Genomic DNA, 13,696 nt, shown 5'->3' on the forward strand with positions numbered 1-13,696 from the left:
GATCTTAGTTCAGATGTCTTTTTGTTAGAAGATTTTGTGACAGAAAATTCAGATCAGTGGACACTATTGGTATTTAGAAATTGATATTCCTATAGCCTCAAAAACCAAAGGTTAAGAATCATATTTGCATCCTTTCACACCAACTGGGATGAGTATAATTGAAAAAGAAGGAAAATAATAAGTGTGGGTAAGGGTGTGGAGAAAGGGGAAATTTTGCACATTGCTGGTGGGAACATAACATAGTGAAGCTTCTGTGGAAAAGTATGGTGGTTCCTCAGAAAGTTGAACATAAAATTGCCATAAGACCCAGTAACTTAAAATAACTCAAAATAATTGAAAACAAGGACTCAATCACATACTTATATTATCAGTGTTCACAGAGCATTATTCACAATGGCCAAAGGTAGAAACAACCCAAATGTCCTTTAACAGAAGAATGGATAAACAAAACACACAATGGAATGAACATACAGTAGAATATTATTTAGCCATAAAGAATAAAGTTCTGATACATGTTACAATATAGATGAACTTTGAAAACATTATGCTACACAAAATAGGCCAGACACAAAATAAGAAATGTTGTATCTATCTACTTATATGGAATATCTAGAATAGAAAATTCACAGAGACAGAAAGCAGATTAGAAGTTATGAGGGGTTGTAGGGAAGGGGAAATGAGGAGTTACTAGTTAATTGGTGCAGAGTTTCTCTTTGGGGTAATAAAATTTTTTGGAAATAGTGGTGGTGGTTACGAAACACTTAATGCTACTGAAATGTACATTTTTAAATGGTGAAAATGGCAAATTTTATGTTGTTTATATTTTACCGCAATAAAAACAGTAAAAATAATGACCTTTGCAACATCACCCATTGCTTGCTTTCTTAAAGCCTCTTTAATATTCGTAGATCTAACCATAGTACAGCCTGGATATCTCTATAATAGAGGGATTATATTATATAAAAGTAGAAGGTACATCTCTGGTGGTATAATTGACTGAGTCCATTGTTTGCTCTGGGATCCAAAATTTAAATGTAGGCTTCTGAATTTAGGTTTTGTGTCCTTTCTGCCAAAAAGTCCTCACTTAATGTTGACTCAAACAGAGCAAGAATGGACCTTTTGAAAATATTTTTGAAGTTCTCCCCAGTAAGCAGGTAGAGTGTAGGAGAAAAGATGGCATAGAAAGAAATAGTTATCACTGTAAGTATCTGAGTCAGCTGTAAAAGTACTGATTGGTTCTTAGTGAGAAGTAAGCCCTGGTGGACATGGTAGGGCATCCAGCACACAAAGAAAGAGATAATGGCAGTCACCATGACTTTGAAGGGCTTATTGGATTTAAACAGGCCTCTCTCTTTCATCTTGTTGGCTACTCTTTTATAACAAAGGGTGATGATAAAGAAAGGCAGAAGGAAGCCCAGCAAGAAGCGGCCAATGAAAAAGGCTACATGAATCTTTTCCCCTAATATTTGCATCTTTTTGCTTTCCCAGTTAGGAGACACAGCATAGTTATTTTGGCAGGTCACTCTTCCTTTATGGTCATCATGTGTCTCCCTGAAAATCAAATAGGGCATGCCGAGGACAATGGCAGAGATCCAGATTACCAGGATGATGCTGGAAGCCCAGCGTGGGGTTCGGTGCAGCTGTGACCACACTGGGTGAAGAGTGAGAAGGTAACGGTCAACGCTGATGGCTGAGAGGAAGAAAATGGAGGCAAACATCCCCACTGACAAAGTGGCATTGAAGACCTTGCACATGGCAGTTCCAAAGCTCCAGTGATTGTTCTGAAGGTAGGTGGTGGCTATAAATGGTAGAATCAACGTAGAAATAAAATATGAGAGAATGAGATGAAAAAATAAGAGTGTATTGACAGTCTTTTTCATCTTGAATTTAAGCACCCACAGGTAGAGGCCATTGGTGATGGAACCAATTATAACGGACATGCACAGAAGAAAGGCGATGATCGCGTTTGAGGCAGGAGCTGGAAAGTGAGTGCTGTTTCTTCCTAAAGTGGAGACATTGAGCAAATCAGTAAAGTTGATCAGATCCATAATTACCTGTAGAGAGAGACAAGGAAAATAACCACAAAAAAGAAGCCAAAAAAAAAAAAAAGGTTAAAAGGTTAAATATGGAAACGCAAACAGTAATTTTTGCATAGTAATAGTCAAAATGCCACTATTTTTATTTATTTTATTTTATTTAAATTAGATTAATTAACATATAATGTATTACTGGTTTCAGAGGTAGAGTTCAGTGATTCATCAGTCTTATCTAATACCCAGTGCTCATTACATCATGTGCCCTCTTTAATGAAAATGACACTATTTTTAAAATGGTAAACAAAGGGGCACTTGGCTGGCTCAGTTGGTAGAACATGCAACTCTTGAATTCAGGGTTTTGAGCTCAAGACCCACGTTGGGCATGGAGCCTACTTAAAAAAATTATAAAATGACAATATTTCCATAATATTACAAATCAGATATTTTCATAAGCCTTTTATTTTTATTTTGTATGAAGAATTAAGAGCAGATTAATTTGAGCATCCAAAATAGAAATAATACAGATGAAATTAATGTGAAAGAGAAATAAAGTTTGGGATATTTTGACTTGAAGCAATAAATTTAGGTAGCTAAAAATCTTCTATTTAGGAATGAACCATAAGTCTGACCCTCCTTGTGGGTCATAACTTCTTGAACAAAGCAGTGTAGGATCAGTTTTACTTGACTAAGACTTGGTCAGGGCAAATGTTGTAATGAAATTGAGTAACAAAATTAACAACTACTGTAAATCAGTAATCATTTAGAGCTATAATTAGGTTTCTCCCATGAGCTAATTATTATATGTAGTAAATGCTGTTAGCTAGTAGTTTAACAGTCAACACATGATAAGAACCAATACTCATTTGGGAGCCCTAGGCTAGGGCACCATAATAGTGTGACATGCTGGGGTGTCTGGGCAGCTCTAGGGTTGGTTAAGGGTCTGACTCTTGATTTTGGCTCAGGTTGTGAGATTGAGCCCTGTCTCAGTCTCTGCTCTGGGCATGGAGCCTGCTTAAGATTCCCTCTCCCTCTCCCTATGCTCTCACCCCCAGAAAAAGATTGTAAAGTGCCTTCAAAATTATCAATCAAAGAGGAACATGTACTGTTGAATATAGTGGTAATTAATTCTTCCTTACTTGGGGAAAGAAAAGAGGGAGAAAAGTCAAGGAGTTTACATTTATCTAATTATTTTTATATGCTAGGAGCTTTATAAAAAAGTCATTTCTTTTTTCCTCATAAAGACGAATATTTAAACAGAAGAGGAAGTGAGGTTTACAGGGGTTAAATTTCTTATTTATCAACATTTCCCATGGTGCCAGCATTGTGGTAGGTGGGGAACCCTACCAGTGTTTTATGTTATTTCTTTGAAAATTATAATTCATGTGTAGTGTTTTGCTAATGCTCCATGAATCTGAGTATTTGATTATACAAAATATCCTATTTCTTGGATAATTATTCCTGTAGTATTGAAAATATGAATCTGAGAATGTTTTGGAAAATAGCTACTATATATGATAGTCATAGCAACAAATTGGTTTTTGATGAATTGGATAAATTGCTTTAATGGAGATTGCTGATGTTTTTTTTTCACTAAGCAAAAACATTCTAAGAATATATATAGAGAAGAAATAATTGTTATTAAAACCACAATTGCTTTAAGTTAATTCTGCCTTCTAAGGGAGTTGCAAAATTTTTCTCCAAAATAGAAAAATGGCCCTCTTCAGGAAAATACCTTAGTAGTCTGCTATGAAGTGTAAGGACATGGAATAGGTAGGCAACGATGAGTGGAAGAGTAGGAACCTGGGAAAGAGGCTGTGAAGGCCCTGGAGCCATGAGAAGAGGGAGGAGTGAGGATGGTCTTCAGAGAGGGGGGCCTCAGGAAAAACACGGCGGGAGGTTAGGAAGCTTGAAGAGGAGAAAAGGTCAGTGAGATATTCTGAAAAGCAGAAATGACACAGAGGCTTTAAAATGAGGAATTGTCTAATATTCAGGTTTAATCCATTTGCTATGCTTTAACATGGTGTAATGTCCCTTCTCATTAATCACAACTGTCTTGTATTGGTGGTTGCTTTGGGGAATTGAAGGAAAAGAGCTTGTGTTCATGATCTGGGATGCAGTGGGATGGAGAAAACAGACCAGCAGCAGGAGGTGCGATGTGACTGAGATGATAAATATGGTGGAAACTGGGTAGATATTGGGGTATGAGTAGAAATGGAGAAACAAAATTGCATGGAGAATTTCTGATACTGTGTATGGATGGCCTTTGTGTATCTGTGTATGTGTATCTGTCTTTGTGGTGTGTCTGTGGTCTGTCTGTATATCTCAGGTGCAGTTGTCTGCATATGTGGATATATAGTCTTGTGTGTGTCTCTGTGGTGTGTTTGAATCCATTGGGTGTGCATGGAGGTGTGTGTGTGTGTGTGTGTGTGTTTGTGTGTGATCTTTGTATCTGTGGTACAGTAATGTGTGGCCTTTGTGTGTATAGTGTATGGTTTCTGTGGCTTGTGTGCATTTATCTATGTAGTGTGTATTTATGTGGTGTTTGTATGTCTGTGAGGTGTGTGTGTGGTCTTTTTGTGTATGTGTATAAGACACTGGATACCTGAATTTTAGGGAAGTTATTTTTAAACAGTTGTGTGACCTCTAGAAGGGCATCTGAAAGTAATATAGGAATTGAACAAAATCAATATGGGTAGTGGTTCTGAAAAGTATATAAATTTTCCCAGGAACTTTGATTTATTGCATATACCAGGAGATTTCTTCATTTTTAAAAAGGATTTTTATTTATTTATTCGTGAGAGACAGAGAGAGAGAGAGAGAGAGAGAGAGTGGCAGAGACACAGGCAGAGGGAGAAGCAGGCTCCAAGCAGGGAGCCCGATGTGGGACTTGATCCCTGGACTCTGGGATCAGGCCCTGAGCCAAAAGCAGACACTCAACTGCTGAACCACCCAGGCATCCCATATTTCTTCATTTTCAATGATCTTTTAACATGGTTTTAAAGTACTTGAGTATAAATTAGTGGGGCAGAACCTGGGCTCTGGTGTCCCACAGAACTGGGATTCCATTCTATTTCTACCACTTACCCGCTCTGTGGACTCTTAACTCTGAGCCCCTTTCACCTTCTAAACCCCAATCAGTTTTTATGAGGATGAAATAACATAATGTATATAAAACACTTAGCTCCTTTCATGGCATACATTAAGCACTCTAACTTTTTACCTATTATTTTATTACTGCAGGTGACATTCCTTTCTTCTTCAAAGCCTCTCTGCTGAATTCTAGAGTTCCAGCAGTGATTTCCAGAAGAATCAAAATGTTCTTCTGTGGGGGCAGAAATTCTCAGATTTAGAGTTATTTTGAGACCTTGCTATAGTGATACCTTTGGCATGCTGGCTTTCAGGTAGACCCCACCTCTGCTTGGGAACACTGCTCCTGTCGGGATGGGCATGAGAACTTCAGGAAGCTGATCTGTGTTAATTTAGATACTTTATTGTAATGTAGTAGTACAGAAGTGACATTAAGTAGTATGTTCTTTTCTATCTTTCATACTAAAGCTCTAAAAACTTTCCCAAGAGTTAAATTCACTTACTCTTCTCTCAACAGTGTGTTCATCATTAGCAATGACCTATCCTGTGTAGTGCAACAGCATTTAATTAAAAAATAAAGCACTGGCCTTCCCCCAAATGATACTTTTCCTTTATAATGCTCAAATATGGAGATTTTTGATATATTGGAGATTGCACGGTCTCTACACTCTGCATCTGAATTTCCTGTTGAGTTCATTGCTGTGGCAGGCACTGTCCTCCGGCAATAGCACAGCCACTTATAGTCTTCCTCACTGCCTGCTACAGAGACTAGAAAGACGTGCACTCATTTTCTCAAATTTCCTTACAGCAAGTGATTCAGTTCTAATCATCAAGTGATTCATATGATTCAGTGAATCATAAAGAGATGCCACCTGTGTAGTTTCTGGGGTTTGGAAGCTGATCTGGAGTAAACCTAGATGGTTTATTTCAGATGATAGCACCAGGATAAAACCTGCTTGCCCAGGGACTCTTACCTTGGAGTTATATCGGCATGTCAGATGGTCTTAGGCAGGCCAGAGTGATTCTAAACCAGCAGTCTGTTCTCCACGGACAGAGACAAAAATCAGTGACACTGTTACTTCATTTCATCTGCCTTTCTTCTCACTGATGCTATTCCCCAGCTTTGAACCTACTATTTAAATATTCCTTGAGGCCTTCTTGCTCTTTCCCAGTTCCTTTTTCTGTGAAATATATGCCAAAGAGGAGGAGGTAGAGAAATGAGTACTTCTTCAAGTCCTTTCTCCATTTTAAGAGGAAATTAAAAAAAAAATTCCATAAACAGTCATTCTATTTAGGGTCGATAAACTTGTTGCAGGTGTTAAAACACTGATTAAAAATGATATCCTTGGGATCCCTGGGTGGCGCAGCGGTTTGGCGCCTGCCTTTGGCCCAGGGCGCGATCCTGGAGACCCGGGGTCGAATCCCACGTCGGGCTCGCTGCATGGAGCCTGCTTCTCCCTCTGCCTATGTCTCTGCCTCTCTCTCTCTCTCTGGGTGACTATCATAAATAAAAAATAAAAATAAATAAAAATAAAAATGATCTTCTCATATGTGGTCATCCATCAGGCACCCACTCTGCCTTGAGGGTAGCATGTTCATTAGCATGTGGAGCATGGTGTTGGGTACATAGGGAAGTGGTACATATCAAGCATGGAAAAAAGTGAGTCTGGAAATGAGCTACCTAATCCCGCTGGAGTGAAAATAGGAAGAAAAACAAAAATTGAGTTTCGCATTAAAATGAAATGTGTGAGGGCAGGGAAAAGATTAATATTATTTAGTTGGGAAAGATGAAGACTTTTATCTTTTGCTTGCATCTGTACAATTGTTAAAAATGGTTGTGAAGAACACAGAGTTGGGTACCATATCATGGAAGATGATCTCGTTATAAGGAATCCGCAACACAGGTAATATATTTATGAACTGAGTCCTACATTTCCTATTTTCTTCTGTCCAATACATCTCTGAAATTTTTTAGGATTAGCTTCTGTGTCGACCCTAGTGTCCTAATTTCTTTCCCGCTCAGTTTCCTCTTGATCTCTGCTCTGCCAGTAGAGAAAAATACATCAAAACCTCTGTGTGGCTTCAGTGCAGAAGCTCAGGAATCAGTTACCTAGTTTGTGTTAGAATCTTAATGCTTTCATTGCTACTGTAGCCTTGTTAGAAATAGGCTTAAATTTTAGTTCTCAATTCATTTGAGACTGTGACTTTCACCCTAAGAACTGATCTTCTTTGCTTCAGGATAAGTTTTCAAACTTGCTACTGGATTCTAAGAATGATTTCTTGCTCAGATTTCATGCCCTTTGGGTTAATTCACACATCTGGGAGCAGCCTGAGATATTATTTTATTCAAATCTGCTAATTTTGAAGATTAGCAAACTGAGGTGCAGAGTTAAGTGATTCACAGTAGTTTTCACCAATAAAAGAACAAGGGCTCCTTCCACTGCCCTCTGCTGTTTTATTGATAAAAAAGGTGGGGGATGTGGACTATGCTTTTCCTTCTCTTTCTTTCATTCTGTATTTTCAAATTTTATAATTAGTAAAATTAATAAATAACAAACATATTAGATACTGTTAACACCCCAAATATACAAGGGTTAGTACCACCATTAAAGAGCCTAAAATTTAACTCTTTAATAACTGTCCTCAGAAATACTGTAATTAAAAAAAAAAAAAAGAAATACTGTAATTAGTGAGTTTTTTCTTCGAATAGATAGTTAAACCAATGACATTAACTCTTTTGGGAAATAAGCAGACTGTTTGAGGAAGTTATCTTCTCTTCTGTGGCTTTGGTGATGTGACTTCATTCATTTCACTTTTATATTTCACATCAAGTCAGGTGGTTTCAAGAAAAGCAGTCATGGAAACAGAAACTGTTTTATGTTGTTTTGATATAATCACAGTATGAAATATATGGAAATGTGGAAGCAGATGATGTTGCAAAATCAAATGCTTAAAAGTCTAGGAACTCATCTTTGTATATAATTTTTAGAGCTGAGAGACACCAAGGAATTAATTTCATTTAATTCCTGATTCTATAGGTGAATAGACTAAGACCCATAGAGATATTTGAGAGCTTCTCCTAGATTCCATTATTAGTTAATAAATGAGTTGGGACAGAAATAATGTACACTAAAAATACTGATGCACTATATTGATTGCACAAGAAAGTATATGATAGAAAAAAACTCCTATATAGAAATCTCAACTCTGCTACTTATTTGTATAACTTTTCTGAGTCTCTTTTCTCATTCCTAAGTGTAAAAAGAAAGAAAGAAAATCTCTGTTTTTTCCCTTGCATGAGATTTTCATGTTTTTTTTTTTTTTAAGATTTATTTATTTATTTATTCATGAGAGACAGAGAGAGAGAGGAAGAGACATAGGCAGAGGAGAAGCAGGCTCCCCGCAAGAAGCCTGATGCGGGACTCAATCCCGGATTCTGGGATCACGCCCCGAGCCAAAGGCAGACGCCCAACTGCTGAGTCACCCAGGCATCCCAAGATTTTCATGTTTAATCCCTCAGTATTTAATATAGTACTTTGTACAAAGTAAATTTTATTTTATTTTATTTTTTAATTTAAACTCAATTAATATATAATGTATTATTAGTTTCAGAAGTACAGGTCAGTGATTCATCAGTCTTACATAATTCCCATCACATATGTGGCATCCTTAATGCCCATCACCCAGCTACCCCATCCCCCACACTCCCCTCCCCTCCAGCAACTCTCAGTTTGTTTCCTATGATTAAGAGTTTCTTATGGTTTGTCTCCTTCTCTGATTTTGTTGTTTATGTTTTCCTCTCTGCCCCTGTAATCCTCTTTTGTTTCTTAAATTCCACGAATGAGATATATGATAATTGTCTTTCTCTGATTGATTTATTTTGCTTAGCGTAATACCCTCTAGTTCCATCCACGTCATTGCAAATGATAAGAATTCATTCTTTTTGATGACTGAGTAGTGTTTCACTGTGTGTGTGTGTGTGTGTGTGTGTGTATTGTGTATATATACACATCACATCTTTATTCATCTGTCGATGGACATCTGGGCTTTTTTCATAGTCTGGCTATTGTGGACATTGCTGCTATAAACATTGGGGTGCAAGTGCCCCTTCGGATCACTCCATTTGTATCCACATCCTCGCCAACATCTGTCATTTCCTGACTTGTTCATTTTAGCCCTTCTAATTGGTGTCAGGTGGTATCTCATCGTGGTTTTGATTTGTATTTCCCTGATGCCAAGTGATATGAGCATATCTTCATGTGTCTGTTGGCCATTTGTAAGTATTGTTTGGAGAAATGTCTGTTCATGTCTTCCTGTTTCTTGATTGGCTTATTTGTTCTTTGGGTGTTGAGTTTGATAAGTTCTTTATAAATGTTTTGATACTAGCTCTTTATCTAATAAGACATTTGCAAATATCTTCTCTCCTTCTGTATATTGTCTTTTGATTTTATTGACTGTTTGGTGTGCAAAAGCTTTTTATCTTGATGAAATCCCTAAATGGTTCATTTTTGCCTTTGTTTCCCTTGCCTTTGGAGATGTGTCTAGCAAGAAGTTGCTATGACTAGGTCACAAAAGTTGCTGCCTGTGTTCTCCTCTAGGAACTTGATGGATTCCTGTCTTACATTTAGGTCTTTCATCCATTTTGAGTTTTTGTGTATGGTGTAAGAAAATGGTCCAGTTTCATTCTTCTGCATGTGGCTGTCCATTTTCCCAGTACCATTTATTGAAGAGACTTTTTTCCATTGGATATTTTTTCCTGCTTTGTTGAAGATTAGTTGACCATATAGTCGTGGGTCCATTTCTGGGTTCTCTGTTCTGTTCCATTGATCTATGTGTCTGCTTTTGTGCCAGGACCATATTGTCTTGATTACAGCTTTGTAATAGAATTTGGAGTTAGGGATTGTGATGCCACCAGCTTTGGTTGTTTTTTTCTACATTCCTTTGGCTATTCAGGGTTTTTTCTGGTTCCATACAAATTTTAGGGTTATTTGTTCCAGCTCTGTGAAAAAAGTTGATTTTGATAGGGATTGTGTTGAATGTATAGATTACTCTAGGTAGCATAGACATTTTAACAATATTTGTTCTTCTAATTCATTAGCGTGGAACATTTTTTCCATTCTTTATATCTTCCTCAATTTCTTTCATGAGTGTTGTATAGTTTTCTGAGTACAGATCCTTTGCCTCTTTGGTTAGTTTTATTCCTAGGTATCTTATGGTAAATAGTTCAAAATAATTGTCTCAATGTTTATAGTTATTAAAGAAGATGGTTCCTGAAATGACTAGCTTAGGAATGTTGAGGAGAGCATATACTAGGTCTTAGAATCAGTGTGGTTAAAGGCTTAGCAAAAGTGAGCAGTGCTTTGTTTGGCCTGGTTTTGCATTTTTCAAGATCACTTCTTACCGCCCTCTATGTCCCAGCATAGTAGGAACAAAGCAGGTGTTAGCTCAGTGGTCTCCATTCTGGCTGATGTCAGAATCACTTGGAGGTCTTTAAAAAAATGCAGAGTATCCCTGAGATTTAATTTATTTATGTACTGTTCATCAGATATTTGAAGTATTTGAAGGACTGTTCTTGGCATTAGGGATACAGAATAAATGAGAAGAGCTTTGTTTCCATAGAGCTTACATTCTAGTGGGAAGAAATGGACAATAATAAAGTTATTAAAGTTAATAAAGAAATATTACCTAGCACTATAGTATTATAAAGAATATAAAACATGGAGATGTGATGAATACCTAATTGGTTATTCTAGATAGGGTAGTTGGGGGATCTTTCTGTAGATGACATTTAATGGGATTGGAATGATATGAAGTAACCAATTGTACAGTAATTAAGAGGAAAAGCAGGGTGGGGGAATGAGTGAAATAAGTGATGGAGATTAAGAGGTATAAACTTCCAGTTATAAAATAAATAAGTCACCGAGATGAAAAGTACAGCATAGGGAATGTAGTTAATTTGTAGTTATGTATGGTGACAACACTTATGGTGAGCCTTGAGAAATGTATAGAATTGTTGAATCACTGTTGTACATCTGAAACTTACATAACATTGTATGTCAACAACACTTTAATAATAAAATTTTTTAAAAGGAATATTTTTTCGTTCTATCTTTTATGTTCTCTAATGTCCTTTTTAGTGGATAATTTTTCTTTGTAATTACGACCATTTAGACTACCAGTTTATCATTAAAGTTATAACATTTCCTTAGAATACTATTTTATAATAGACCTAAGTATATTGGACTCTGTATAAAAATGTGAAGTCTCTTATTATTTAAATAGGCAGACATATGTAATTACATAAGGTAACACCATCCTATTTTATTCCCATTTTATACAAACAGAGCACTGTTTGTTCAAGAAAAGTTACATTTAATAGATTACTACTGGAGTGGTTTATTTCTCTACCAGAAAGTATATTTTATGCATACTGCATTTTCTTTTTTAAAAAATATTTTATTTATTTATTTATTCATGAGATACATAGAGAGGCAGAGACATAGGCAGAGGGAAAAGCAGGCTCCATGCAGGGATCCTGATGTGGGACTTGATCCCAGGACCCCGGGATCGCATCTTGAGCCAAAGGCAGTTGCTCAACCACTGAGCCACCCAGGCATCCCTACATTTTCCATTTTGTATGTAGTGGCTTTTCAGTGATGGTGACGGTGCTTTCAATGATTTGCTTTTTAAGAAGTTAATTCTGGGTTTCAGGGGCACCTGGGTGGCTCAGTTGGTTAAGTGTCTGCCTTTAGCTCAGGTCATGATCCTGAGCACCTATGATCAAGCCCTGAATCAGGCTCCCTGCTCTACAGAGAGCCTGCTTTTCCCTTTCTCTCTCTGCCCCTCCCCCTGCTTATGCTCACTTGCTCTGTCTCTCTGTTAAATAAATAAATCAAATCTTTAAAAAAATGAAAATAGGGACACCTGGGTGGCTCAGTGGTTGAGCATCTGCCTTTGGCTCAGGTCATGATCCCAGGGTCCTGGGATTGAGGCCTGCCTCAGGCTCCTTGCAGGGAGCCTGCTTCTCCCTCTGCCTATGTCTGCCTTTCTTCTATGTATCTCATGAATAAATAAATAAAATCTTTTTTAAAATTTAAAAAATAATATTAATTCTGACTTTCAAATAAAAAGCATTAAAACTTATCATTATAAAGAATATATAAACACTAATTCAAAGAGATTTATGCACCCCTATGTTTATAACAGCATTATTTACAATAGCCAATGTATGGAAACAGCCTAGTTATCTATCAATTGATGAATGGAAAAAGAAGATGTGATGTGTGTGTGTGTGTGTGTGTATAGAGAGAGAGAATGGAATATTATTTAGCCATAAAAAGGAATGAAATTTTGCCATTTGTAATGATGTGGCTGGAGCTAGAGAGCATAAGGCTAAGCAAAATAAGTTAGATAAAGATAATTACCATATAATTTCACTCATGTGGAGTTTAAGAAATAAATGAGCAAGGGGGGAAAAAGGGAGAGAGGGAGAGACAAGCCAATAAACAAACTCTTAACTATAGAGAGAAAACTGATAGTTACCAGAGGGGAGGTAGGTGGGGGGATGAGGGAAATAGGGGATGGGGATTAAAGAGTACACTTATGATGAGCAGTGGGTGATGTATGGAATTGTTGAATATTGTACACCTGAAACTTTTATAACACTGTACACTAACTAATTGGAATTAAAATAAAAAATTAAAAAAATTATCATTCCAAACCAAAAAAAAAAAAAAAAAGAAAAGAGAAAAGAGGTAGAGCATTACCTTTCTATTTCTTATCTGTTCTTGCTCTCCTAATTGGGTCTCTCCATTTATTGGAATCTTTGGCTCATGACTTTTTAACTTTATTCCATGGTTTATGACTTGCATTCTTCTCCTTGGCAGGGTCCTTGTTATGACAGCCTTCCTGGAAACAAGAATTGAGCTTTATTCAGGAGAGTTCTGGGGTTTGCTCCTAGCCTTGTTGGATATAATTCACCTCATCAGGCTCCAGATCCTCTCCATATCTGGACTGTATTCCTGGAGCTGCAGGTAGGATGTATCTGGAGGAGAAGCTGAAAGTGAGGTTGGGAAGTTGGCCCAGATCTTAATTATGAGAGGACTTGGATTCAGGTCAGTTCTGGGAGAGAAAAGTTTGAGGTTTGGAGCACAGGTGGAGGGAGAGGCTTTCTATAGAAGTGAAAGAGTTAATACCCTGGATAGATTTGTTACCCTGCAAATTCAAACCCAAGGTAATCTGAAAGTGAACAGAGGAAGGATGTTGGAAAGTGATGAAGGTTTAGAATTTCCAATGAAAGTAATAAGAGGTATATAAAAATAATGAGTATTGTTAAGGGTCTGTTTGAGGTTGGGGAACACTCATTTGTGGGTCTATCCTCTTGGGAAGGGGGAGAATTACCTCATTGTGCACATTTTAAATTATGGGGCAGTAATTTTTTAAATAAATTTATTTTTTATTGATGTTCAATTTGTCAACATACAGAATAACACCCAGTGCTCATCCCGTCAAGTGCCCACCTATGAGCAGTAATTTACTGCTGATACATTTGCTTCCAACCTGGATGTTGAAGC

General features: G+C 37.1%; 1 protein-coding gene and 1 long non-coding RNA gene across 2 annotated transcripts; one reads left to right on the forward strand and one right to left on the reverse strand.

Annotated features, from left to right (window-relative positions):
* Positions 1 to 347: 347 nt before the first annotated feature.
* Positions 348 to 6,404, reverse strand: GPR33 (G protein-coupled receptor 33). The gene is made up of 2 exons (XM_072838177.1): positions 6,098 to 6,404; positions 348 to 2,054 (listed from the first exon to the last, which is right to left on the reverse strand). Exon 2 carries the CDS (start codon positions 2,046 to 2,048, stop codon positions 1,029 to 1,031), a length of 1,020 nt encoding a protein of 339 aa, XP_072694278.1. The 5' UTR covers positions 2,049 to 2,054; positions 6,098 to 6,404; the 3' UTR covers positions 348 to 1,028.
* On the forward strand, positions 1,567 to 13,159 carry LOC140639788 (uncharacterized). Its single transcript, XR_012036415.1, has 3 exons — positions 1,567 to 1,787; positions 1,893 to 1,985; positions 13,010 to 13,159. It is a non-coding gene; the product is annotated as an uncharacterized lncRNA (long non-coding RNA).
* The last annotated feature ends 537 nt before the right edge of the window (positions 13,160 to 13,696 follow it).

Source organism: Canis lupus, chromosome 9 (assembly GCF_048164855.1).
Source record: "Canis lupus baileyi chromosome 9, mCanLup2.hap1, whole genome shotgun sequence".
Lineage (NCBI taxonomy): Eukaryota > Metazoa > Chordata > Mammalia > Carnivora > Canidae > Canis > Canis lupus.

What these genes read in the sequence shown, in the direction of transcription:
- GPR33 (XM_072838177.1), bottom strand. Translation starts at nt 2,048, where the DNA reads ATGGATCTGATCAACTTTACTGATTTGCTCAATGTCTCCACTTTAGGA.